General features: G+C 35.6%; 2 protein-coding genes across 2 annotated transcripts in view; one reads left to right on the top strand and one right to left on the bottom strand.

Moving 5' to 3' along the window:
• Nucleotides 1-1734: 1734 nt before the first annotated feature.
• LOC136842497 (uncharacterized) lies at nt 1735-8700 on the top strand. Its single transcript, XM_067109876.1, has 5 exons — nt 1735-1822; nt 3212-3298; nt 6995-7134; nt 7931-8034; nt 8567-8700. The coding sequence occupies exons 1-4, from the start codon at nt 1811-1813 to the stop codon at nt 7992-7994; spliced, it is 303 nt and encodes a 100-aa protein (XP_066965977.1). The 5' UTR covers nt 1735-1810; the 3' UTR covers nt 7995-8034; nt 8567-8700.
• A 227-nt stretch (nt 8701-8927) lies between these two features.
• The window catches only part of LOC136842494 (esterase E4-like), a 58289-nt gene continuing 42375 nt past the window's right edge, over nt 8928-24841 (bottom strand). Inside the window, exons 14-15 of the transcript XR_010854236.1 lie at nt 12732-12931; nt 8928-10520 (exon numbers count right to left, since the gene is read on the bottom strand). The gene's annotated coding sequence lies outside the window, so the exon portion shown is untranslated. The remainder of the gene's footprint in view (nt 10521-12731; nt 12932-24841) is intronic.

The raw sequence follows: 24841 nt of genomic DNA, 5'->3' as shown, positions 1-24841 counted from the left end.
ATATATATATATATATATATATATATATATATATATTCTTTTTAACATGCTTTTTTCCAATTTTTTTATAAGGGGTAAGCACGATGCCTTCTTTGAAGGACATTGATTTGGCTTTAGGGGTAGACCGCAGTCTCGATCGGCTTCCCTGCCCGACATCGCTTAGACCCCGGTAGCGTATACATGTATTGTACCTATCACCAGCTCCCTTTCTCCCAGCAGTGAGGAGACGTTGAGCGGTTAGGTCGACAGTTCGAGACGTGTGAGGTGTCTGTTATTGGAGTGGCTTTGTTTGTGTGTGTATTAGTCTGTAACACCCATTTGCTTTTAAGCAAACCTATCCATTGATTACATACATAATCCCAGGGTGTCTACACAGATAGCAAAGTGTCCACTTTTCTGACTGGTCGGCTGTGGATTTGAACCTGTGCCACAAACCTCTATGAAGTCCGAAGCTGCTGCTCTAACTGACTCGGGCTGTCCGAGGCTATATATATATATATATATATATATATATATATATATATATATATATATATATATATAGTATATATATATATATATATATATATATACAGTATATATATATATATATATATATATATATATATATATATATATATACATTATATATATACTATATATATATATATATATATATATATATATATATATATATATATATATATATATATATATATATATATATATATACATATACAATGCCCTAGTTGCTGTAATGCGGCTTTGTCGGATAGGTGCAGGTAAATTTATAAACACGTTACTCGAGCGTTTCAGTTTTCTATAATTTAGCTAATGGAGAAAAGAAAACGAATACAGCGGCCACGACAGTTACCATGGCTGCTGGCCCCGCCTTTCTCTAGTGGATTTGCCATAAGGGCCAAAATAATCATAACATTTTCTAAATGACCACAATGTAAGCCCTGAAATTTCATTGAGTATGTTACCTATTCACTCGTTATTATTTTATTTGCAGTAAGCCATGCTATGCTGAAATACATCAAATTCTCCTCTGTAGGATTATTTATCAGATAGTTATTCATATATCTGTGTATGAAAAGAACTTATTGGGAAGATTTATTTACTACAATTTAATCCACCATTCAAGTAAGAAAAATACATGAGACCTAGGAGAATACTAAATGCTAACGATTTAATTTTAAAAAGGGCAGTAACAAAGACTAGAAATAAGGTTCTGGTTAGGAGTTAAGTTTAAACCCTCTTTTGTTATAATTTCTTTTCTATCTCTTGCCCTTCATCGGAATTGTAAATACTAGTAAGAGGGTACCCAATTTCTTAATGAGTTCTGGTAATAAAATATAATGCCAGTTAAATGGAGAAGTTTATCTCGTATATTTATAAAAAAAATCTGTCGTTTTAAACAGTAATTCGGTATCAAAAGTAAGCTGGAATAAAAAAAAGTAGACTACAAAACGGGTGATGTTTACACTTTTAAAATATTTTGTAAATCTGACATTTTTTCGTAAAAATGAATACAAAGTTAACTCCTTTAAATTTCTGTTAACAACCCCTCCGCTCTCTATCTTTCCCTTAAGTTTTCCTTAAATAAAACAGTGTTTATAATTATCGATTCCAATTTGTAAACTACTGTCGCAAGATAAGGGAAAAAGGCAGACAGAACATGAAGCAGGTATATTTCAAGGATCCCGAATTGTCTTGAGGTCTTTCATGGTCCTTGGGTTCTGGCGGTGTACTATACAACTCTGGTTACAGAATAAGCCACCGGTTTGTTTGATTTGGGTTGTGTGTGAAGCTAGCTATTTTGGGTTACATGCGGTATTTGGTAAGTTTTTTTTTTTCTTAAATATTTATTTGTACAAGAGCTGATGGATAGGCAGGCAGTTCTTTACCAGGTTAATGATCTGTTTCAAAGAGGCCTATGTTTGTGCCCTTCCAATATCCAAGCCGAGTGCTTAAAATTTGCATTGGTGTAAACGCGGTACTTCAGTTTTTGTCTTTTTCTTTACACCTTTTGATTATTGAATGTTTTTGGTATAGCCGGGTGTTTTGAAAATGCCGGTACTAGGGTAGCAGTTATGTATTGAAGAACGGAACACCCAAATACTGAATTACACAATGATTTAATTATCTGTAGGTTTTGATTAAGGAACACTAAAAAAATTGAAAGCATAGTAGGCGCCAGGCCATTCCTTGTGTAACACCTGCTGGACTGAGCCATGGAATTTAATATCGGATAATTTTCCCTGTTCTCTTATTCGAGACTTATAGACCATTTTCGTTGTTTTCTCCTGTCCCCATTTGATGCATTAAAGCCCTATCCAACAAGCAGCTTGTCTGATGTATTCTGGGAATAGGCTTTTAATAGGTGAAAATCCTTCACGACTAGTTACGTGGTCATAAAGTAGTAGCACTTAAGCATTATCAATACCACATATTTTGCGTTTGGTTAGCTTATTTACATGGGGTAATGAAAACAAATTAAAAGACTTTTTCATAGGATTTAGTTTACGTGAACTTTTGCGTAAACTTTTTACACGCCAGATCATATTTATCGAGAGAGAGAGAAAATCTGTTTTAGGTCATTTGCTGATTTCAGTGCTAACTATAATTTAAAAAAAAACGGTCATTCTAAGCCGGCTGTCCGCTGTGAGCTAGACTGTGGCAATTGGAGTTTCTCTGTTATTTTACTTGCTTTACAAGAATTTAAAGTAATATTTTGTCGCCCGGTTGTAACTAAACTGTGATTGACCTTTGAAGACTACATGACTTGAATTACCTAACGCAGGGTAGGTCTAAGCCGGCATTCCGCGGCAAGCCCCCCCCCCCACCACCACCATAGCTAATACGGCAAAATTGTAACCAGTAAACACCTCTAGGGTACGTTATGTTGGTATTTTTAGGGGTGTTTACTGGTTACAATTTTGCCGTATTAGCTATGGAGGGGGGGGGGGCTTGCCGCGGAATGCTGGCTTAGACCTACCCTGCGTTAAGCAATTCAAGTCGCGTAGTCTTCAAAGGTCAATGACAGCTTAATTACAGCCGGCCGACAAAATATTACTTTAAATTCTTGTAAAACAAGTAAAATAACATAGAAAAACGTCAATTGCCATAGTCTAGTTCACCGCGGACAGCCGGCTTGGAATTACCAAAAAAAAAATCCCAAACACCTGTTATTGCTCAGGCATTGCTGTTGTTTTTATTTTTTTTACAGGATAGAGTGGCCAGTTACTGTGGAACATTTAAAAGCATGGTTGTGTGGATATTCGTTCGGTATTTACGTTGTAATCCACCGATGAAGGTATTAATTTTTTAAATTAATAATTTTGCTTATAGCCTAAAATTCACAAATTTCTCCTATTATAGGTACCGTTCACATTTTAATGTTGAAAATTTTGTGCAGGGTTTTATTTCCATTTCCATCTAAGTTAAACTTTGTTTTACTATATTTTGCAGCCAGAACTGGTCTGTCGTAATTAGTTGGTACAAACTGTAGCGTTTAAAAATCTCATTTCGTTAAGCATTCGTGAAAGAACACTTTGAAATAATGTAAATGCTTAACATTCAGGTAATAGATTTGTGATACTGTAGTATGCATTATTAACTTTGGACATACATATTAGTGTTGCTAGTGAACCATAATTTATTTTAACAGATCTTAAATAATGGTAAATGTCATTAGAGCCCACGTATAATGTGGAGGCGTGTATGATATCGTGTCATATTACTAGCATATGACAGATTGACGGGACCTTCAAAACAATGATTGTGGAAGTAGCTAATTAGTAAATGAATAGTTTTTAGTTGGCAAGTTTGCTTTGCTAATGTATGCAAGTATGTGTGCGCTTGCACCTGCGGAGAGTAGCCCTAGATGCCAAAAAAATATGGACCAAGTGTAAACTTTCGAATTAATTGCAATTAAAGTAAACTAAGCGGCATTTGCGTCAGATCGTGTAAACGCGTTATAGATTTCAAGAGCAATGGCTAAATTCAGAGTTTGAAAGGATGTCCATAGACGAAAATTGACTTTCCGAACTTTTAAGTATATATGTAAAGTAATAAAGTTGTGTACTTGAGTACGAAGGAAGCTGGAGGGACACAGCAGATCTTAAGATTACCGCAGAACATTTGCCCAAAAGATTTGTAAGGATCAATTTATATTTTAAATTAATGGCCATCTTGTATAATCCTTGGGAAATTCGGGGAAACAGCCACTGGCATAAGCCTTGTGTATAACGTAAGCTAATTTTGTAGTATTTAAGAGGGAATGGTTATGGGATGAAGCAGTCTTCATTTTTCTCTACGAATTAATGACGTGTTCTTCTGAAGGCAGCAAAAATGAAATTTTAGTTAGACGCATTGAATTCGATAAAGTCTTAACCGCAAGGCCTGGTTACACCTGTATCCGTTATATAAAAACCGATGGATGTTGTTACATGAGTATAGGCTGTCTTGAACAAACGTAATCGCTCGCTTTCCCACCTTCGCCGAGAAAAGTGTAGAACAGGGTATCGTGCTATTAAAGTGCTCCAGGGCATTGAACATCCAAGACGATGGATGTGGCTTGAAAGATTGTACACTAAAGATCCCCAGGATAGAGGTCATGGTCTTGTCTTGGATTGCGAGGGTACTAGATCAAAGTAGGTAAATTTTAAATGGAACGATCAAAATAAGTATTTTGATAGTCTCTTATTTTTTCCAGGGCGTTTAAATTGATGTAATAAATGTTTTACCCAAACTGTACATTCCCTGTGTATAGAATATAATACTTTCAACAGAATACGAGCTTGCTTAAGAATCTGAGCGACAATTTGTTAAGTGCTTATAATTATAGAGGAGGTTTTTCATCTTGCATTGGACTGCTGTGCTGTGATGTGATGCATGAAGGGGAAAGTAAGGTAATGGGCATAGGAATGGTAAATGAATACCTAATTCTTAATTTCTAGCCTTCAGAACTAATCCTTACGTCTGAATTAAATGAGAAAACTAAAGCCCACGAATCACCAGAAAATGTTTGGTAATGTTGCAAGCTGGCGACTGGAACGAACAAGGCCAGCTTAATATAACAGCAGCCCTTCCACCACATCTTAAAGGTGACATTGCCTGGTCGGAATGTATTGTGATAATCTGTTGTAGAACCTCTGGACAATGCTTTAGTTACTTAAATGCTAGGAGTAGTGTTTCTGCCCAATTATAAAAAAATAAAAAAATACCCATTGAGGAGCAGTCAAAAGCTGGGACTTGTCAGAACGAAGTCTTTGGTATTGTTGAGTTCTTCCAAATCCGAAGATTGAGCAGATGGACAATGTTACATATTAGGTTTGTGAATGTTTGATAGCATACGATATGAAACTCAACCTCTAAAGGTCTTTTTATTCATTCACACTGATGATGTACTTATTGTACCTTTAACCTGCTGGTTAGGTTTACAGCATAGCGCTCCAAGCTGGCCGGTTGCCTGCATGCACTCACCTAGATGCAATTTACTCTGGTTGTAACCGAGAGACTGGAATACAGACTACAATAAGTCCCGAGTTTGAGTTGAAGTAAGAATTAGTTCATGGACATTGTCAACGTCTCACCAAAATAAAATCCATTTCAGTAAGGTATGAAATTTAACTTTAGTAAAATGCACTGATGGCAACTTTTTACTGGTACAGTGAGGTTGAGGGGGATAACCTCGGTTTAGTGGGGTAAGGGTAAAGTAAAAAAAAAAAATTCTTGTAGAGTTAAGGTCGAGTATATGGCATTCATTTAGCTTTTGGGGACAGAGGGCCTAAGTTCAATAGACAGTGAAAACTGCAAAACCACATAAATTTGTCTCAATTAGTTCGTATATTCCTGCACTATTTGTGGAATACCTCAATCCTTTTGTAACAGTGTGTAGTCTCGTCGAATTCTTAAGACATGCATAGGTAACTAGTTGTTACAATATCTCAAAAACTGTGCTCATTTTATTTCAGCATTATAGCAGGTGTTTGGTGATATTAACATTACTGCTTCATATATGGTAACTAGCCCATAGGCTCTTAGTTATACGTCATCACCTAAATTAAGGAGTTCCAAGGTTTGAAAAGAATATTTAGTGCCTTTAAAAGGTTTTGATATGACTATTTTAGCAGAGGATCCGTTTCTTCAAGCTACAAATTTCCATTGTTTATATCGAGTTAGAAAACAAATTGCAATAGGCAGTCATCGATCCAACTACCTATTAAAGTGAAATGTAAAGTTGTAGCTACCAGCATGATACTAAATGATTTATATTAATTTGTGCTAGTAAATTATGAGCAGGAGCATGAATAAACTTTATAGATTAAAGGTTGTTTTGAGAGAGGCAGACTAGTCGACAACTAGCAAGTTGGCGTCAATTGCTTTAGAGAGAGTGAAAAATATTTTTGAGAGGATAAAAATAGAAAGTTTTGGTTTTTATTTTACTAATATATTGGTTATATGGCCGTGGCTTACCATCCTGAACTCTGTTAACTAACGGTACTAACCTGTCAATTTGTCTAGCACTTCATATTCGGATGTTTAGTTTTTTCCACCTTAATCTTGAATTTTAAAGTATTTATGTAACTTCATATTTGGAATGCACATTATATTAAACAAGTAAATGGGCAGAGTAAGGGCAGTGTCATACTTAAGAGGTTTAAGGTCGAGTAGGAATTTACTAGCAATGAAGGTATTCTCACAAAATATTTTTAAATATGATTTTGGGGTATACTAGTTTGATTATCACTGGAGTCATAGTTTTTAAACCAGTCTTTTAAGCTTATGGAGAGGCTGAAATTTGGCTTTAGTTAGTGTAGTTCAAGTTGTAAGACGGAAATGGAGCAACTTTCTCATTTTGCTGAGTGATTAAGTTAACAGCCAAGGGAAAGGTTTTGGAGTAAAAATGTGAATAACTAAATTTTTTTTTCAGTGTTTTAAGTTTGGTTGGATTCAAGTAGCATACTTTTAAATGCTAAACGTTTTCTAAATATGAAATATCTTTCAGATGTTCTTCAGAGGTGGTGAAATTGAAGGCATCGTTATTTTATGGACATCTGGTTTTAATGGAGGTCCAAGCGACTGTTATCTCGCCCGACATTGTCAAGTGAGGCTTCGTAATTACAGAGTTGTGTACTGTAGAAAACTGTAAGTACTAGATTTTTGTTTAATTATTTTGTTCAATTGTAATAATGTTGATAATTCTCTCCACCACGTGCAAGAACGCACGCATTCACGATCCCCTACTCTGGTTGAGGTAATTGTTTCTATAGTCTTGAAGCTGTAACTTTTCATAGTATAAAACTCCCAAACTAAAAAGTATCAAGTGGCCCATCACAAAGATTGAAAAGGGTGGCCAAAGGTTATACGAAAATACACCCAAGCCATGGAAAATGAGACAAAATTTAAAGCAAAGTACTGAGTAACTGAATTATTTAAAAATTCTGGTTTTAATTTGTACTCTAATTATTAATGTCAATTACACTATGTAAATAGAGTAAATTACTTTTTCAGGGAGTCCCGTATTTTAAGACGTAATAAATTCTTTTTCAGGGTGTCTGCATTTTAAGACTGAATCGATGTTTGTATTCGGCTCCTTGAGATAACTGAAATTCTTGTGCAAGTGAACTTTTGAAAGATAGTTTAAAAACTGTAATAGTTTCTACAACATTTAAAAGTTTAAAAACTGTAATAGTTTCTACAACATTTAAAAGCTCATTGGTGTCCAGTTCTCTGTACTTAGAAAATGTGTAATTGAGACTTATAAACCCTATTATTTCTTGAAAATGTGTAATTGAGACTTATAAACCCTATTATTTCTTGTTCTCAAAATTAGTTCCAACTCTGCATGATGGTAGACTTATAAACCCTATTATTTCTTGTTCTCAAAATTAGTTCCAACTCTGCATGATGGTGTAGTCGATTAATTTTTACTCCTTTCCAGGATTTGCTCGTTTGATTCCAGGGAAAATCATATTTCTGCAGATCAAAAAGTTAGTGGTCGGTGACTTTTGGAGTGACCTTTCGAACTATTTTTTCAAAAATAAGGTAAATGACTGTTTTTTAATGTTTGCTATGTAGGTGATTATCTGTAGTTTCTAGATTTGGTTAAAAAGAAAAAGAACAAAAAGTTTTCTTAAATCTAAATGTGATGTTTTAATTTTTCTGGATAGCAAGTCTTGAAATTACTGTGGTAGTTCGGATTAAAAGTACAGTGTTCATAAACTTTTATTTTAACGTCCGAGTTAGGTTCTCTTCATATACACTATGCAAGTAATCACACCATTTGCTAATTTGTATGGTAGTCGTCAATTTTAGTGTTATCATAGGGATCAAGATTTTGTATTTTATTACATGAAGTATTATATCTAATCTAATGTATTTTATTACATGAAGTATTATATCTAATCTAAGATTTTGTATTTTATTACATGAAGTATTATATCTAATCTTCCAGCTTGCTGAAATTAAACTTTGTTCTTTAAACATTGCTTTGAAGACTTTCAGAGTACTTAAGGGAATATAAAAATTCAGGGAACCTGGTGTGAGGCGTTCTTGTAGTGATTTTTCATGTTTTCAGATCTGCTGGCTCAAAAATGTACACCGCAAGAGGCACGTCCTTAAGAACCAGAACGATCAAGCTTGTTGATAATTAGAAAACAGTTCTTCAGATTTTAGAATCACGGATAAGCCCACCAGCGTTTGAAACGGGAGATATTCCCTGTAGTGCCTTGTGTTCTGGATGTAGAGCGTCCGTCGGCTGTGAACGTTTCCTCAGTGACGAGCTCATGATGAGAACCAGACATACTCAGCCTATTGTCTGATACTAACCCGAAATGTCGAACAGCCAGACTGCCTGCCTGTGGTTCTCTGTAGATTGAACGGCAAGAAACCAGATAATCGCTACTAACTCTTCCAGGGATATAGAGAAAATACTCTGCTGAATTTTTAGGTTTTCATTGGTATAGCCTAGTTTTGGAGACAACAGTACCGTAAACTTAATGATCCAAGATATTATACGAAATTGTTTGATCCAAGATGTTTGAAAAATGGAGTAAAGCATAAATTACATACAGATCGGCCTTTCAATACCGTAAGAATAATAATGGCAGATAAGTTATAAAACATGCAGTGCCCATAAAGAAAATAAAACAAAACAATCCTCAGTAATTAAACTCTAGTTTCCGTTTAAGAGCGGAATGTCTAATCTGGAGTGCATTAACACTTCAACTGGATTGCTGTTGAGGAGGAGAGTTTAAGTTTAGTTTCAATAAATGCAGAAATGTAAAAAATACTTAACTTATGGTTTTTGAAAACTGCAGTCAGAAAAAATTTCAGTGAACTTTCAACTAATGTTTTGATCAAAACATCTGTTTCTTAAAGCTGTTAGTTTCCTTAATGCATCTCAGTCTTAAAGTGCATATTAATTCTTTCAATAGATTACGTTATCATAATATGCTAAATTTCACGCCAAGCAGCCTAGTGCTAACTACGTTGACCACACGAAACGTTTCATGACTGCGCAAATTAAGCCTAGCAAGTTTCCTTTTCTATTTTGTTCTCAACCTGCCCAACTTTCTATAGTTTGCTCTGATTTTCACTGTACGTTCATTTTCGAAGCATCGAGACGGTACAATCAATTTCCTATTTGGTTAACGGACTACTGGATGAATCCACGTATCACACAGAGTAGTAGTTTTCCTTAATCTAGCTAGCTTAATACGGAAATTTTAAAAGTACACTAACATTCATGGGTTGCTACCTTGTTTTGAATGGCCAATGTAGAATGCAAATTTATCTAACATAAGCCTACAACGAACACGTAAAACTCCAGAAGTTAATGTTATGGAACTGAGGTCTACAGAGAAGATTTCCCATTAATTCTATTTAAAGACTAGGTTTATTGCATCTGATTTCCTCACTGACAGAATCAATGATAAGACTATACTAATTACCTGTATATAAAATTACCTGTATATAGACAAGCTTAGTTTATAAAATGCTCACTCTCGTTTCCCCTAAAATTTGACCGTATCTTAACCTACATTTGACCTTCGCCTGTATTTCGCAAATAGACCTCTGCTTCATCAGTTACTAGTTAGCACTGGCCTTCTTGACATGTGAAATTCAGCTTATCACAGTAACTTGATATACTGAAAGAAAAATCTGCGTGCATAGTACGACTGTTTCTTAAAGCTGTTATTCTTAATAGCGGATTTCAAATACTGTTTATGAATCGATAAAACTTTAGTTGCAATATAGTTCACTGAAATAAGCACACAAATATTAGCTTTAACAACTCTTGCCTAATGTACTAAGTTATCAATACTTTACATCTGTGTACACATTGCTTCTGCTTGGTTGCTGCTGAAAACCCAAACTGGCTGGGAATGGGAAAGACTGAAGAATAACGCCAAGTACGGAGATCACCAGAAAAACAGATCGGCTCCTACACAGTAGCTGATATTTCAGAAGTACAGTTGGGTCTTGTGATACGATTAGTCATATTAAATTCAAGCAGGCTGGATCCCATCCTGAAATGATATTTTAGTTACTAAACTGAAAAAGTATATAATTAGAAAAATATTTTAGTTAAACTGAAAAAGCATATAATGAGAAAAAATGTTAAGTTACTTAGTAGAAAGTACTTTGATTAAATCTACTACCAAATAAAAAAAAAAAAAGTTGCGTTAGTGAAGAACAAAGTACAAGATACTTCCTGAAAGTTTATCAGTTATGCCAACACCTTTCATAGGCTAAGTTTATCAGTTGTGCCTGCAACTTTCATTGTTTTTAAACTGAAATTGCATAAAATCCTGCTCCAGACATAAAAGTATTCTATGCAGCTCACTTGAAAGCACAAATACACACTTTCAGTAAAGTAAGCCCCATCCCTGGTCTGGTAAAACTAAGGTACACAAGCCCAACCTCTGAAAATAGCCAATTTTTTTATGTACCATTTTCATAATTCTCAACAAGCTTACCCATCCTGAAAATTTTGATATTCTAAAAATATTAGCAATAAAATTCGTAGACTGGTATGCCTAAGATATTTCAATATTGAACTATCATTTTCAAAGCATTTAATCTAAAATTTAATAAACTTTGGACACCAGAAAATTACAAGTAATAAACTTTCCAATGTGCAAATTATCAGTCAGGATTATTCTAAGTATAATGCCTTAACTCCATGGGTATGGTTACTTCCGAGTTAATTTCCTCTCCAAGCACTTTAATGAAATGCTTGTGTTCCACTACCCTAAACAGAATAGTTATGGTAGAAATTAAAAAAAACTTTAAAACATATTCCCAGTTTTTACTGTCCAGGCTTACCTAGTTGTAACAACTTGAAACCCATAACTATGCACAGCAATGTCCACAAAAATGACGTCTGTCTCAAACTGAAGAATCATACTAATGTTTCAGTCACAGCTTTAGACCAAACCTGAAGCCAGTTTTATCAATGCCTGGTCTTAAAACTGTGGCCAGTTGGATTAACCACTAAATGTTATCAACTTATTTGTGTTAACATCGATTACTAACAAATCAGCTTCATACTCCATGTGATTCTAATCATGAATCAATCTTATACTGGTGGTGTGAAGTGTGAAGATTAAACTCGCTCATACTGGTCAGGAATGACAAGATTTTAACAAACTCCACCCACTGCTTCCCACTGGTCGTCAGTGTGAAGCTCAATTACTGCACAGTCAAATAAGCTGCATCATGCATGAATTCTTCCACAAATTACTATCATCAGTGCAAGGAATTTCTACAGTCAACCACACTTGCATGCTATGGTTATACAATACGAAAATTGCCAAAAAATAATCTGCATGGGCAGAACCAGAACACTGTATGCTAGAATATACCATAATGGCTTTGGACTACTGATTCGATGTCAGAATAAACTAAATTCCGACAAGCTAAATTTTCGACACCACTTGCGTTGTAAAGCCAAGCTGACAGACTTCAATGCACCAAGAACATCACTTGCTATGCCATTGACACATTTCACTGGATCCTGCATTTAAAATCTACCTGTCATTACATACTGTCAATTCATGATACAAGAAAATGATAAAGTTCAGAATATTTACCAATTACAATGCATCCCAATCTTAGTAAAATACCATAATCTTACTGCAAGATCAGGTGCGATTGATAATTTATCCCCTTCTATATCATACCATAATCTTACTGCAAGATCAGGTGCGATTGATAATTTATCCCTTTCTATATCAATCTTAAAAAGCTGATTAAGTCTCCAATACGCATGCATCAAGCTATTCTACACTGCGAATTAAATTTGTCTGTGGTGTTTAGTGATTCAATTTCGGATAGTTTTCAAGTACAGTCACTAAAGCGATTTCTGCACTCATCACATTTGAAATACATTTTCTTTAACGCTGTTTTCAAAAAATCGAAACCTCAAATTAAAGCGTGACTTGTCGCTTAAATCTTAGTAGCACCAAGTTATATCTAATTCAACGATAGTACGCAGGATGTACTAATGTGTAAACTCATCCTAGGATTATTTGAAATTGGTTGCAACCACAAATTAATAAACTTTTAGTGTGTTAAATTGTTTAAAATACTCGATACATAAATAATTCAGTTTTATCAACAGCTTGGAGCTAATCCAGTGTGAACTTTCTAATTTACAATCAATGCCTTGAACTAACACCACAGTCTCATTTCAAATACTATTACAGTATCTCTAAATATAGGGATTCTTGATTTACCTGTCACTCCACCCGGCAAAGGTTTACATTTGACAGAAAGGGAGTCTTGAACTACTACCACATTTTCCTTTCAAATACCAGTCTCGACTCCATCCTGCAGACATAGGTTTACATTTGATTGAAGGGGTAGCTTAACAAATCTGTTCACGCTGCCCAAATGATTACGGGATTCAGCTGCATCCATAGCATGTCTCTTGGTTCTGTAAATAAGAATTTTTTCAGTAACTTTATAAGGTCTAAGATTTCATACTGTACTATATATGTGAATTACAGAACATTGAGGCCATCAGCAGTACAAAAAAATCTAAATACTGATTTGATAGTTATGAATTCCAAAGGTTATAGCGCACGTAAAGCCATCTTCTGAAGCAGTCAATAGTTTTCCATGCAGTTTTTAAACTTTTACCCTAAAACTAATTACCTCATTGAACACAGGCAACCTAACTCTCACTGAATGTGTGCCCAGCAACCAATGGCCTTTAATGCGGGTCTAACAACCTACATCCTCACCAAATGCAGGGCAAAGAACCTATGGGCCTCACCAAATGCAAGCCCAACACCTATGGCCTCATCAAATGCAAGCTCAACAACCCATAGTCTCATCAAATGCAAGCTAACATACTATGGCCTAACCTAATGCAGGCCCAACAGCCTACAGGCTCACCAGATGCAGGCCCAACAACCCATAGGCTCATAAAATGCAGGCCCAACAACCAAAAACATTGACGCCAAACACCTTGGAGCATCATCGAATACAAGCCCGTTAATGTTGAGCCAGCAACCTTATCTATATGGCCCCAAAACTTCCAGCTGTTGTTCTTGTGTAAACTTCAGTTTTTAAGTGTTACTGCAGAACAGCCAAGTCTAAATGGAATTCTACTAACAAAGCTAATCTTCAATTAACATTTACCCCTCCCATCACCAGTAACCTATCCCATCAGCAATAAAAGGCTATACAGTAATGTATATTGAATTCAACTTCACTCAACTTTTACAAAATTATACAAATCTGATAATTGTATCTGACTTCACAGAATATCCTGATTGAAGAATTGCCTCACAAATTCATTTAAATAATTCAAAACTCTGTTCAACACTCTAACAAGTTATACGAGACTAAATTGACAAGAGCCACCTGATGGGCCAAATACCACCAGACTCTAAGGCTGTCCAAAATAAATAAACCATGCACAAGTGCAATTCACTCGAAAGCAAGCTTCCATAACTCAGCGTGCATTATGTGCAAGGTTAAAGTACACAGCAGTATAATTTAGAAAAAATTAGGCTAGTTACATGGTGCTCTCTGTAAAAGTAATAACCTCAAACCCTACAGTACCAAGGTGATTCTCTGCAAAGCTAATAATGCGCAGCAGGAAGAAAAAGAGGTATTGGAAATAGTGTCAAAGCAAGTCTTGGCCTGGTAAAAAATAAACTTGTCTTTCAAAAAATCATTACCAGTTGAATGACCAAAAACATATCTTGGTTGTGCCAATGCACACACTATTCTCAACCTATCAAATAATAGCACTGATTTGAATAAATTGTAGTATTTCTTTGTAAACCCTTTCCAGATTGCTGTAGCCTACACTACTAAAGAAAGTAGATAAAAGCTATACTAACCATTTCATCAGTAGAGTACTGAAATGTCCAGAATAGAATGCGTTTAGAGGCTTATACTGGTGGGAATAAGTTTACAGTAACTGGCAACACACAACCAAATTTAAATTTTCTATAAATATACACATCTTGCCCACAGGGAGTAGCACAACGAAAATGAATTTAATGTGAATGACAAAGTGAGATATTAAAATTGACTGAAGAACATAGTAGTAAATGTGGACCTTGGCTGTTATTTGTGAACTTGTCTTCACTCTCTGAACTGATCACAGCCTCAATGACATTCGTATTTGCCAGATTTCACTTCCTAAAACAGACTGGCCTTGTGATATTTTATTATATTGTTGTGAAGTTGTAAACGGGCATTTTTTGCATAATATCAGCTGGGAAATGCATGACTGCCAAGAGTAGTCACAGCGGGTGGGCAGGGCCATTAACTGTAGTATGGTAGATTTTGATTCAAAGATACATAGTTGATTACCGAATAAGCTTACGCTATGTAAAACTGCCACAGTATAAGTATTTACAATATGACTTGCTAGTAATGCACTGAATATATACAGTCACAAAGCTTATGGCTTTTTATCTTTTTTATACAAGGCCTGCATATGAAGCAGTATGATTGCTCATTCTACAGCCACTTTTTAGAAGAGCACAAACCTCATACCATGATATTACATGGCAATTTCACCACTAGTAAATTCAACAAAACAATCTGTTTAGATACACTGTCACTGTGGTCATGTTATTTCAACTATAAAAGCATACTGCTCAAAAGGCTGGCAAATGTATCCATCGTAACCAAATGCGAAAAAAACTATCTTAACATTGCTTTAGCTTAGTCTTTTAAAATATAGTCTGAAAACTTCTGCCCCATCCAAGCGGCCTAAGCTTTGACTATCATTGTGTACAGAACCAGTTGCAGTCATGTGAATTAAATGATGTGTCAATGTGATAAATTATAAAACAGGAGTCCAAAATAAAATACAAATTAAGAAACTGAAATTGATAGTAAAAAGGTTTGGAAGGTGTAACCGGAGGAAATCTTGCAGTTGCGCTACGAATCAATTGTTAGGAGAGGATCTTAAGTAAGAAGAGAGATTATGAATGGAGGTAGAGTCAAAGGAATGAAAGGGGTTGCAGCTAGGGACTGAAGGGGCACTGAAAAGCACCTTAAGTAATGCCTACAGTGCACCGCATGAGGTGCACTGTTAGCACCACTCCCCAACGGGAAGAGAATGAATTAGATATAAATGGAGCTAAACGCCCCACTAGTCTACTAAAAAAAAAATCCAGTGCCCCACATTCCAATTACCAAATTTAATGCGGTTTTAAAAATGTAACCAAGTTTTAATGAAGTTAATTTTACTATACTTGGATGGTAGAATATAGAAATTCCCATTACTTACATGAGATATTACCACATAAGTGTTATGGTCAGGTATAAGGTAAGTAAAAATATATGCTAAAGACTGGATAATAAACAATGGGCAGAGCACAACGCATCAAAGTACACCATGCAATTTATGTTGGCAAACAATAAGTATTCCCTTGTCTGCAACTACGCTACCTTGGATGAGATTGCTAGCTGGCAGTTTCAATTTAAAACTGAAAACTCCAGGCTACAATGCATATGGTCCCAAATATCTAAGAGTTCATTTTAGTTTACTCTTAATCATTATTCACAACAGGCTTCTTATTTGATCCTACTTAACTGGGAACTGCAAATTCTTGTAGTGGACACAATTGTGATGATTCAAGAGTCATATGGTGAATACCATACTAGCTGCCAAATTCACGCTATCAAAAATTATTCCTTGAAAGACTATTTCCAGTTACAGAATCAAGTAAAAGCTTATTATACTATATCTTGGGGCAGTCAAAGCTCCATTACCAACAATTGAAATGCTTCTTGTCTCAAGCTTACTTCAAATCACCTGCAGTTTTGATTTTACTCCATTCAACAACCACGTCATGCATAGCAGATTCTTTACATTATGGACAGTCTTGATGGCTTGAAGCACAATTTTAAGCCCTAATAGGCAACGAGGGCAACAAACAATTTTTATATCAAAGTGTAGCACCCTTCAATATTGCTGTTCGTTCTAGTTATTTTGAAGCTTCTTAGGTAGCATCTTGGGTAGAATGAGAAGGATGCAGTAGTCCGCTACTTATGACAGAAGTAACAAGATATTCTAAAAAAGAAGCTATATTTCTAAGACGTCTGGTAACCCGGATATTTGGAGTACTGAGAATTAGCAGTTCAACAGCATTAATAACGTTTTGGTAATTCTAAGAAGAGCTCCGCACAGAGATATTGTTTATCAATGATATTTCTTGACTGAACAATACAGAAAAAGTTGTAGAAAACACAATAAAGGTGAGATAACTTGAGAAATTTACGGAAATAATGAGAGAAATTTACCGTCTTTTATGTTTTCACGCTCATCCCTGAGGGGCTGTGCTAAACAAGGCGTCCCACGGAACTCCTCTGCGTAAAGAACAAAATCAAAAGACGGTAAATTTCTTCGGAAAAAATCTCTCAAGTTATCTCACATATACAGCATCATTCATATACACCCTTTTCTATATTGTCCAGTCAAAAAATTTCATTAATAAACAATATCTCCGTGCGGAGATCTTTCTTAGAAATACCCACGTTTTCAGTAACGAGGACTAGAATATTTATTCTCGCCAAAATGTGACCAAAGTTAATTTTACTTCGCCGCCAACAAATTCTGTTTTATATTTTTTTCGTGTGGTCTGTTACTTAAATGCTATCCATTCCTTCACAGTGGTAAGAACATCTAGTGTCATTTTGTATCCTAAATGTTTATGGAGAAAATGCGTCGTATGTATACAGGGTTCCCCTATGTTGGAAGTATATTTGGCAATCCAGTCATATATATAAAACAGGAGTGGTGACCTATTTCCTTGGAGTACTAATAATAGTCTGTACAATACATTTTGGCAATTCTATACAATAGCCTGGCGGGGCGTCATGTTTATTACTAGTCCCCTCGGGGATGAACGTAAAAACCAACAAAAGACGGTAAATTTCTCAAATTATCTCACCTGTCCTGCAGTATACACACCATTTTCTATACTGATCCGTCAAATTTTATTAATAAACGATATCTCAGTGCGGAGCTCTTCTGCAGATTTACCTACGGTTTTCTGTAAGCTGCCTATTCGATAATAAAGCCTTGCACCCTTTCCGGGTGAACATTTTTTTTCCAGAAGTTCATAAAAATTTTGAACATACGAGTGAAAGCAGGATTACATGAACTTGAGTTTAGATAAAATGCACATTTCAAATACTTCCTAAATTGAGGAAGTAAACACTTTCTCAAATATAGGAAACTTGTACTAAGGTACTGGTATCTGTAATTTTCACCATTACATCAGTAAGTCATGATAAAACCTATTTCAACAAACTCACATTGGCATCGTGTCAGTTGTCAAATTTTTGCTTTGCTTTGTTAAACCTAAAAATACTAACATCTATAGCCTTACTCCAAAATCAGGTTCAGAACTAAACCGACTCAACTTTTCAAAAACTATTCCCAATTTATTTTCTACAAAATTCAAGGACACTCAGCTAGTTCGTGATCACTGAATCCATCTGGGAGACTTGAGTTCCTAAGGCCAAAAAGTCAATACAAGTCATATCCATTTTAATGCTACCCAGATTGTCTGTTAATCATCGTTTTTCTCATCAAACTAGTTTTTTTTATTGTTCTGTATTCTCCCCATGCAAGTCCAACCTTAGCCATTTGTTTTTCCCCTTCAGTTTTCACAGCGTCACGCAACTTAGGTAATCTCCCCTGCATAGGTATAGCCTACACGTCTATCAACAGTGCGCTTTCAACGATTACCATGAACGCAAGGTACATTTTATTTTCGATGTCACTTCATTCATGAAAACGTGGAGGGAATGGTTCGAGTTTTCCTTAAATTCTCTGTTAATGTTTTCAGTACCGGCGTTTTAATGTTATCAGGTTATGCACCACTATACTGTACCAAGCACGAAGAGACCTCTCTCGCGTGGCGTTTAAAGATCTGCCTTGTGTCAATTTTACAAAACAACAAGTTGACAGACCTTTGAATGTCTTCCAGACGAACCCTGAGGCTATAGTTACGATATTGGGGTTGTTTTTCATTTCCAGGTATTTTAATCTCCTTCCTACTCCACCCTGCTTAGGATTTGTCTTCAGTCCATTTCTTCTCCACAACCTATGAACAGTAACATTTTTCTTATTTTTTACAGATTTACCTTTGTATGTATAACCCATTTAGAAATATTTAACATTTTCGTCTAGACAAGAAGCATCATGCAGTATTTACATCTACTGTAAGTAACTGCAGGGGTAGGCTGTTTGTATACTGAACTGGCGCTCTCTCTAAGATCCCGTGCTGGCACAAGGCGACCTTAATCTTAACTATTTTGTCACTGCTTGCAGATGTACATTTATCATTACTATCTGTTTACATGCGATTGTTTATTTTCTCAATCGTCCAATTTACTCTATGTTATACTTTATTTCATATTTCCTTGCTTACTAATTTATTCTTTACCTACGATATTAAGAAATCAAGACAACTGTAGAAAGGGGAAATGCCTCCAAACATACCGTGACCACTTAAAGTGCCCAATGGAGACAGTCTTAGGCTGTTTATCCGTGGATTTAAACGCAAGTGGAGCTGTTTGAAATATTGGCAAGAGCGCCAAAATGAGATGCCATGTTGATAGAAAATCTGATTCCGGTTGTTATTACATAAAAAACTATCAATCGTGAACCTATGTAACTGACTTAGAATTCTGTGTAACGAAAAGGATGATGTTTGATATCTGTTATGGGAAAAAATGGTTTTTATCACTCTGTTGATGTTATAGATTTGGCATCTATGCGGAGATTAAACAGTGGAGAGGACCCAAACAGCCCCATCGGAGAGCTCATTTCATTCTGGAATGAGTACAGTTTATAACTAACTATAAATGCCCTTAACACTCAAGGCGTCTGTGGCAAGCTGCAACTGTTTTGCCAGTAGTGCAATTACATAAAAATCCTAATATAGGACGAGTGATTTGTATTGTTGCCAATTTACAGGGATTGCATGAAATCTACAAAAAACTCAAGGTATCACGATACAATCTTAAAAAATTCCAAAAAACAAAAGAAACTAAACTGCAATGCGAACCCGCTTACTCAAACTTATGTGATTAACCTAGTTTGCCCAGGACTATAGGAAACCACTTCATAAGCGTCGCTCAAGTTTAAAAGGTTATTGGCCCCATTAAATAGAACCCTTCTAAGCTAATGATCGGCAAACAACAAATAGCTTCCGCTATTTAATATTATGAAACCCACTAATATGACCCGCCGTGGAATTATAGTTGTTAGAATTTTTTTTACTAACACCTATTTACAAATATATTAAAAATATTTACAATGCATTTTGTCTACTTAAACACACCTGCAATCAACTTGGTAAGGGAACAGTGTGATTAGCTTATACCCTCCTATTTCTCATAAATGTACAAAACGAGATCAAAAGAAAGGTATATTGCTACTTAGCCACACTGTTCCGTTTCTATACAGGTGTCTTCGTAGAATTTTAACGTTCTTGTCTAACGTCTTGGAGTAACGCTTATACGGTATCTTCACTTAACGGTGGTTGCTACTTTACTGCTACTAGCTTTTTTTTTCCGCTCGAGCTAACCCACAAGGGGAGGTTCCAACAATATTTATGCTGGTTTAATTATTTAATTACTTCATTATTTCATTTGATTTACTCAGTTATTTTACTTTAAATTAATCCTAATTATAATTAATTCAATTAATGTATATCAAAGCCAAATACGCCATTATATTTAAATTACTAACGCTTTCGTTTACGCATTCAATACTTCAGTCGTGAACGAAACTCAAGGGTGCGTTTTCAGCAACATTTATTACCTTTAAGAGGAACAATTTTTATTTATTAGGAATGCGCAATATTCGTTGTACAATTCCATCATCCTGAAAAATTTCCAACATATTCCCCTTAGAGGATTGCAATATCTATTGCAATTAATATAATACAATACTTAATATTAAGTTAATGAAATACTTAAATTGCAACACACCTATGTTATTGATAAAGTTATTTAATTAATATACTTTGATATTTAATGTTACATAAACCAAATTATTTAATATTAATGTTTGTATAACTTATTTGTACATTATTTTATGCACAAGGTGTTTCCTCTCTTCCACAACAATGCAAGAGTAGCATTTTAAAGTCCTCTTTTCTACGAGAGAAGAAAAGTAGCATTTGTCCTCTCTTGTTCCAAGCAAGGTTGCTTCAAACAAGGGTAGCATTTTAATATTGATTTACAAATACAATTTTACTAGTCCTAATTGCTAATGTACAAAGAATATTTACATATGAACACAACCTTTATACACTACAAATGGGCAATATGATCCCTCATCATTTACTGAAATCGTTCTGTGTCTTTCTGTTTGGTCTGACAGACCTTTCTGTTCCAGGGACAGCAGGCCCATTATTACCATTATTATTTATATATATTACATTGGGCCACTATCAGGAGGATTATCAGACACCATTGTATCAGCCCCAGCCTGAACACTTGACTACCTAGTTGATATTTACATAGGAAAGAGATTTGAAATAGAGTGGTATTCAATTGCACCATTTCCCTGCTTAAGCTTGACTGATCTTATTTTATTGTCAAAGCCCATTACAAGTTCCAAAACCTTCCCTAACATCCAAAAGGGTCTAGGTATTTTAAAAGCTTTTATCAAAACATCACCTACCCTGATTCTATCTTCCCACCTACTCTGATAAATATTTCTAGAAAATGCTCCCTCAGACTTAATAGATAATTTTCGTACCACAGTGTTTTGAAATTATTCAATATTTCTTCCTGTAATACTAAGGTATTTTCAAAAGCACCAGGCTCTTGCTCTCGCCAAAGTTCCTCTTCTTCCTTCCTCAAGACTAAGGAGGAATTTCCATGAAGTCTTAAAAATGAATTTGGAGTGATTAATTCAAGGTTGGCAGTACTAGATCTATAAGTAAGAGGTTTAGAATTTATTGCTAATTTAATATTAGATAAGGTGGTTAACAAATCAAAATAAGAAAGCCTAGATCTTCCAATGGCTTTATACAGGCAGTTTTTTACAATTTTAATCAGCCTTTCCCAGGCAGCCCCTACCCAGGCAGAATACAAAGGGATTCTGATATGTTTGATGTTACACTTTTCCATTTCCTCTCGAAATTCTTTAGATGCTAAAGAGGATTCCAATATGCAACCACCTTCTACAAAGGTTTTTAGCATTATCGCTATATACATATTTAGGGACAGCATACATATTGCAGAACCTTTGAAAAGCCAACAGAAAATAATGGGTAGACATATCGGGTAATAGTTCAAAATGAACTGCTCTTATATTAAGGCAGGTAAATATTAAAATGAAAATTTTGACATTATTCCCAGTTACTTCATCCTTCACCCAGAAATGCCTTGTGTAATTAATTCCAACATGCGTGAAGGGTTTTACCAAATTCATATGGTGTTTAGGCATGTCTACCATTCTAGGATATTTGTAAGCCAATGCATTATATTTCTTGCACATTGTGCATTTACTTATTATAGATTTGACAGTTAATAAACCTTTAGGTATCCATTATCCCTGTTCCCTAAGGTAATTTAAAGTAGTTCCCGTCCCCATATGTTGAACCTTGGCATGACAATAATTAATATATAAGAAAGTAAATTGATGCCCTTTAGGTAATAACACGTGGTTGTATACATTATAGTCAAAATACAAACATTTAGCTATTCTTCCTCTTGATCGCATGATCCCATTATCATCAAGGAATAAATTTAAGTTTGATACTATTGGAATATCTTTATCAGTTTTAACTTCCTGCTGTAAGGATTCTATTTCTTTGGAGAAGTGCTCAGACTGTGCCGTCTTAATCCAATATTCTAAAGCCTTAACCTTAGGATCCCCTCCCTTTACTTTACATTCAAGTTTAAACAAATAACTGGTAAACTTTAACAATTTATCATAACTAGAAAATGTATTTATATTCAAAATGCCAGTGTTTACCCTATTTACAGCATTAACAATTTACATTTATTTTCACCTTATATAGCGGATATTTAGGCCAATTTTATCAAAATTATTAGACAGCCAATCATCCTTCTAACCAACAATTCCTTTGTGACAAGTACTTTCCATATGACAATCCCCTTGTAATTAAATCAGCTGGGTTCTGGTCAGTACGCACATAATGATAAAAACTATAGGGATGTTAAATTCATTGGAGAAATCACCAGCAAGACTATCTGCCTCCAATATCCTGTTTCTTACAAATTTAGATTTCACTTAGGCTCTTTTGTTATAATCCGATTTAGCACTACTTGAGCATCAACACAAATATTTACAAATTGAAATTGAATATTATTATAAGTTTCCATTAAGGCTGGTAAACACTTCAAAGCTAAGAATACTCCCATTAATTCTAAAGTAGGTACACTCGGAAACCACAATCTCCAACCCACCTAGGTCGTGCTCCGAGTTTATGAGCGGGTCCTTTCTGGACGGCGGGCAACGCCAAGTATCACTAATTGAACACACTCGAACACCTTTTGAACTCTTCCGGATTTTGCTTTGGGTGTTTTTTTCAATGATTTTGCTGCATATAACGCAAAGCAGTCATGGTATGATTATATAAACAACTCTGTTGAATTCTACAACCTGTATAATATCGAAACGATGAGAAAATGCCGAAACTGCAGGACTGTAGTTAGGATAGGCGGGAGGGGGAGGGTAGAATCTGCGTATGCGTCTATCTTTCTCTCTATGTCTGTCCGTCTCTATGTCTGTATCTCTCATTCTCTCTCTCTCTATCATCATAATCTCTCTCTCTTTCACATCATCATCATCATTCTCTAAATGACGGCAAAAATAGACTGACTGACATACTCGTCGACAAAGCACACTACCTTTTCAGCAGACGTTTAAACCAAGAGAAGGCAAGAAGTCCAGCTCCTACTCATTACGTTAGCTTGGTCGGCGCTGTGATTCGTCCACTTGTGTAACGCTGCCTTCAGTTTGTCATTTCCACACACACACACACAACCACACAGATTCTACCCTTCCCTCCCCCTCCCCCCTTTCCTAGTTCTTCATTGGAAGGGTTTGGTAGAGCTCTCGGCTAGCACGCTGTTGGCCCAGCGTTCGATTCTTCGACCGGCCAATGAAGAATTAGAGGAATTTATTTCTGGTGATAGAAATTCATTTCTCGTCACAATGTGGCTCGGATTCCACAATAAGCTGTAGGTCCCGTTGCTAAGTAACCACTTGGTTCTTAGCTACGTAAAATAAAACTAATCCTTCGGGCCAGCCCTAGGAGAGCTGATAATCAGCTCAGTGGTCTGGTTAAACTAAGATATACTTTTTTTCCCCCCTTTCCTAACTACAACCCGGCAGTTTCGGCATTTTTTCTTCGTTTCGATATTATAAAGGTTGTAGAATTCAACAGTGTCTGTATAATCATACCATGACTGCTTTGCATCATATGCAGCAAAATCACTAAAAAAAAAAACACAAAAACCACCCAAAGCAAAACCGGAAGAGTTCAAAAGGTGTTCGAGTGTTTCAATACGTGATAGTTGGCGTTGCTCGCCGTCCAGAAAGGCCCCGCTCAGAAACTCGGAGCACGACCTACTGTGGGTGGACCGGAGATTGTGGTTTCCGAGTATACACTGTGCTCGTTACCCCTTTTTAAAGGAGCGAGCTTTGCTTTAGCAAATAAAGTACTTTTATTTTCATCACATGCGTAAACACAAACCCATAAGCTTCAGTAGAACTATCACAAAATATATACAGTCCATAAGATTTCTGTTCATTTATGGCTTGTCTAGGAAATAACTGAGACAACATTTCGAAATCTTTACTGATAGTTTTCATTATTTCTTTGGGCACCTTCTGATCCCATTCTATTCCTAACTTCCAAACTTTGCGCATTAGGATTCTACCTTTAATAGTGACGGGTAAAACAAAGTTAAGTGAATCAAAAACCTTAGGTATTTGTGATAAAACTTTCCTTTTGGTGACAGCTTCTGCTTCTACTACACAATCAGCTATACTTAAAGTGTCATTATTTACATTATACCTATACCCTAATACCTTCTCCTCTGTGCACCCATGCTCTACTAACCTATCATCAGATTTTATGGTCTCCCTTAACTCAGTTGAGTTTGAATTCCATGGTCTTAAAGTGAATCCACCTTCCTTCATTCTTGAAAAACAAAGATTATATAGTTCATGTAATTCACCTATGTCATTGCTAGTCACTATCAAATTATCTACATAAAACTTATCTAATATTTGCCTACATTTGTCTTGAGGATATGATTCATTATTATGTTTCATTACATAATTCAAGATAAAAGGAGAAGTGTATCT

Source organism: Macrobrachium rosenbergii, chromosome 10 (assembly GCF_040412425.1).
Source record: "Macrobrachium rosenbergii isolate ZJJX-2024 chromosome 10, ASM4041242v1, whole genome shotgun sequence".
Taxonomy (NCBI): domain Eukaryota; kingdom Metazoa; phylum Arthropoda; class Malacostraca; order Decapoda; family Palaemonidae; genus Macrobrachium; species Macrobrachium rosenbergii.
This window is presented reverse-complemented; position numbering and strand designations above follow the sequence as displayed.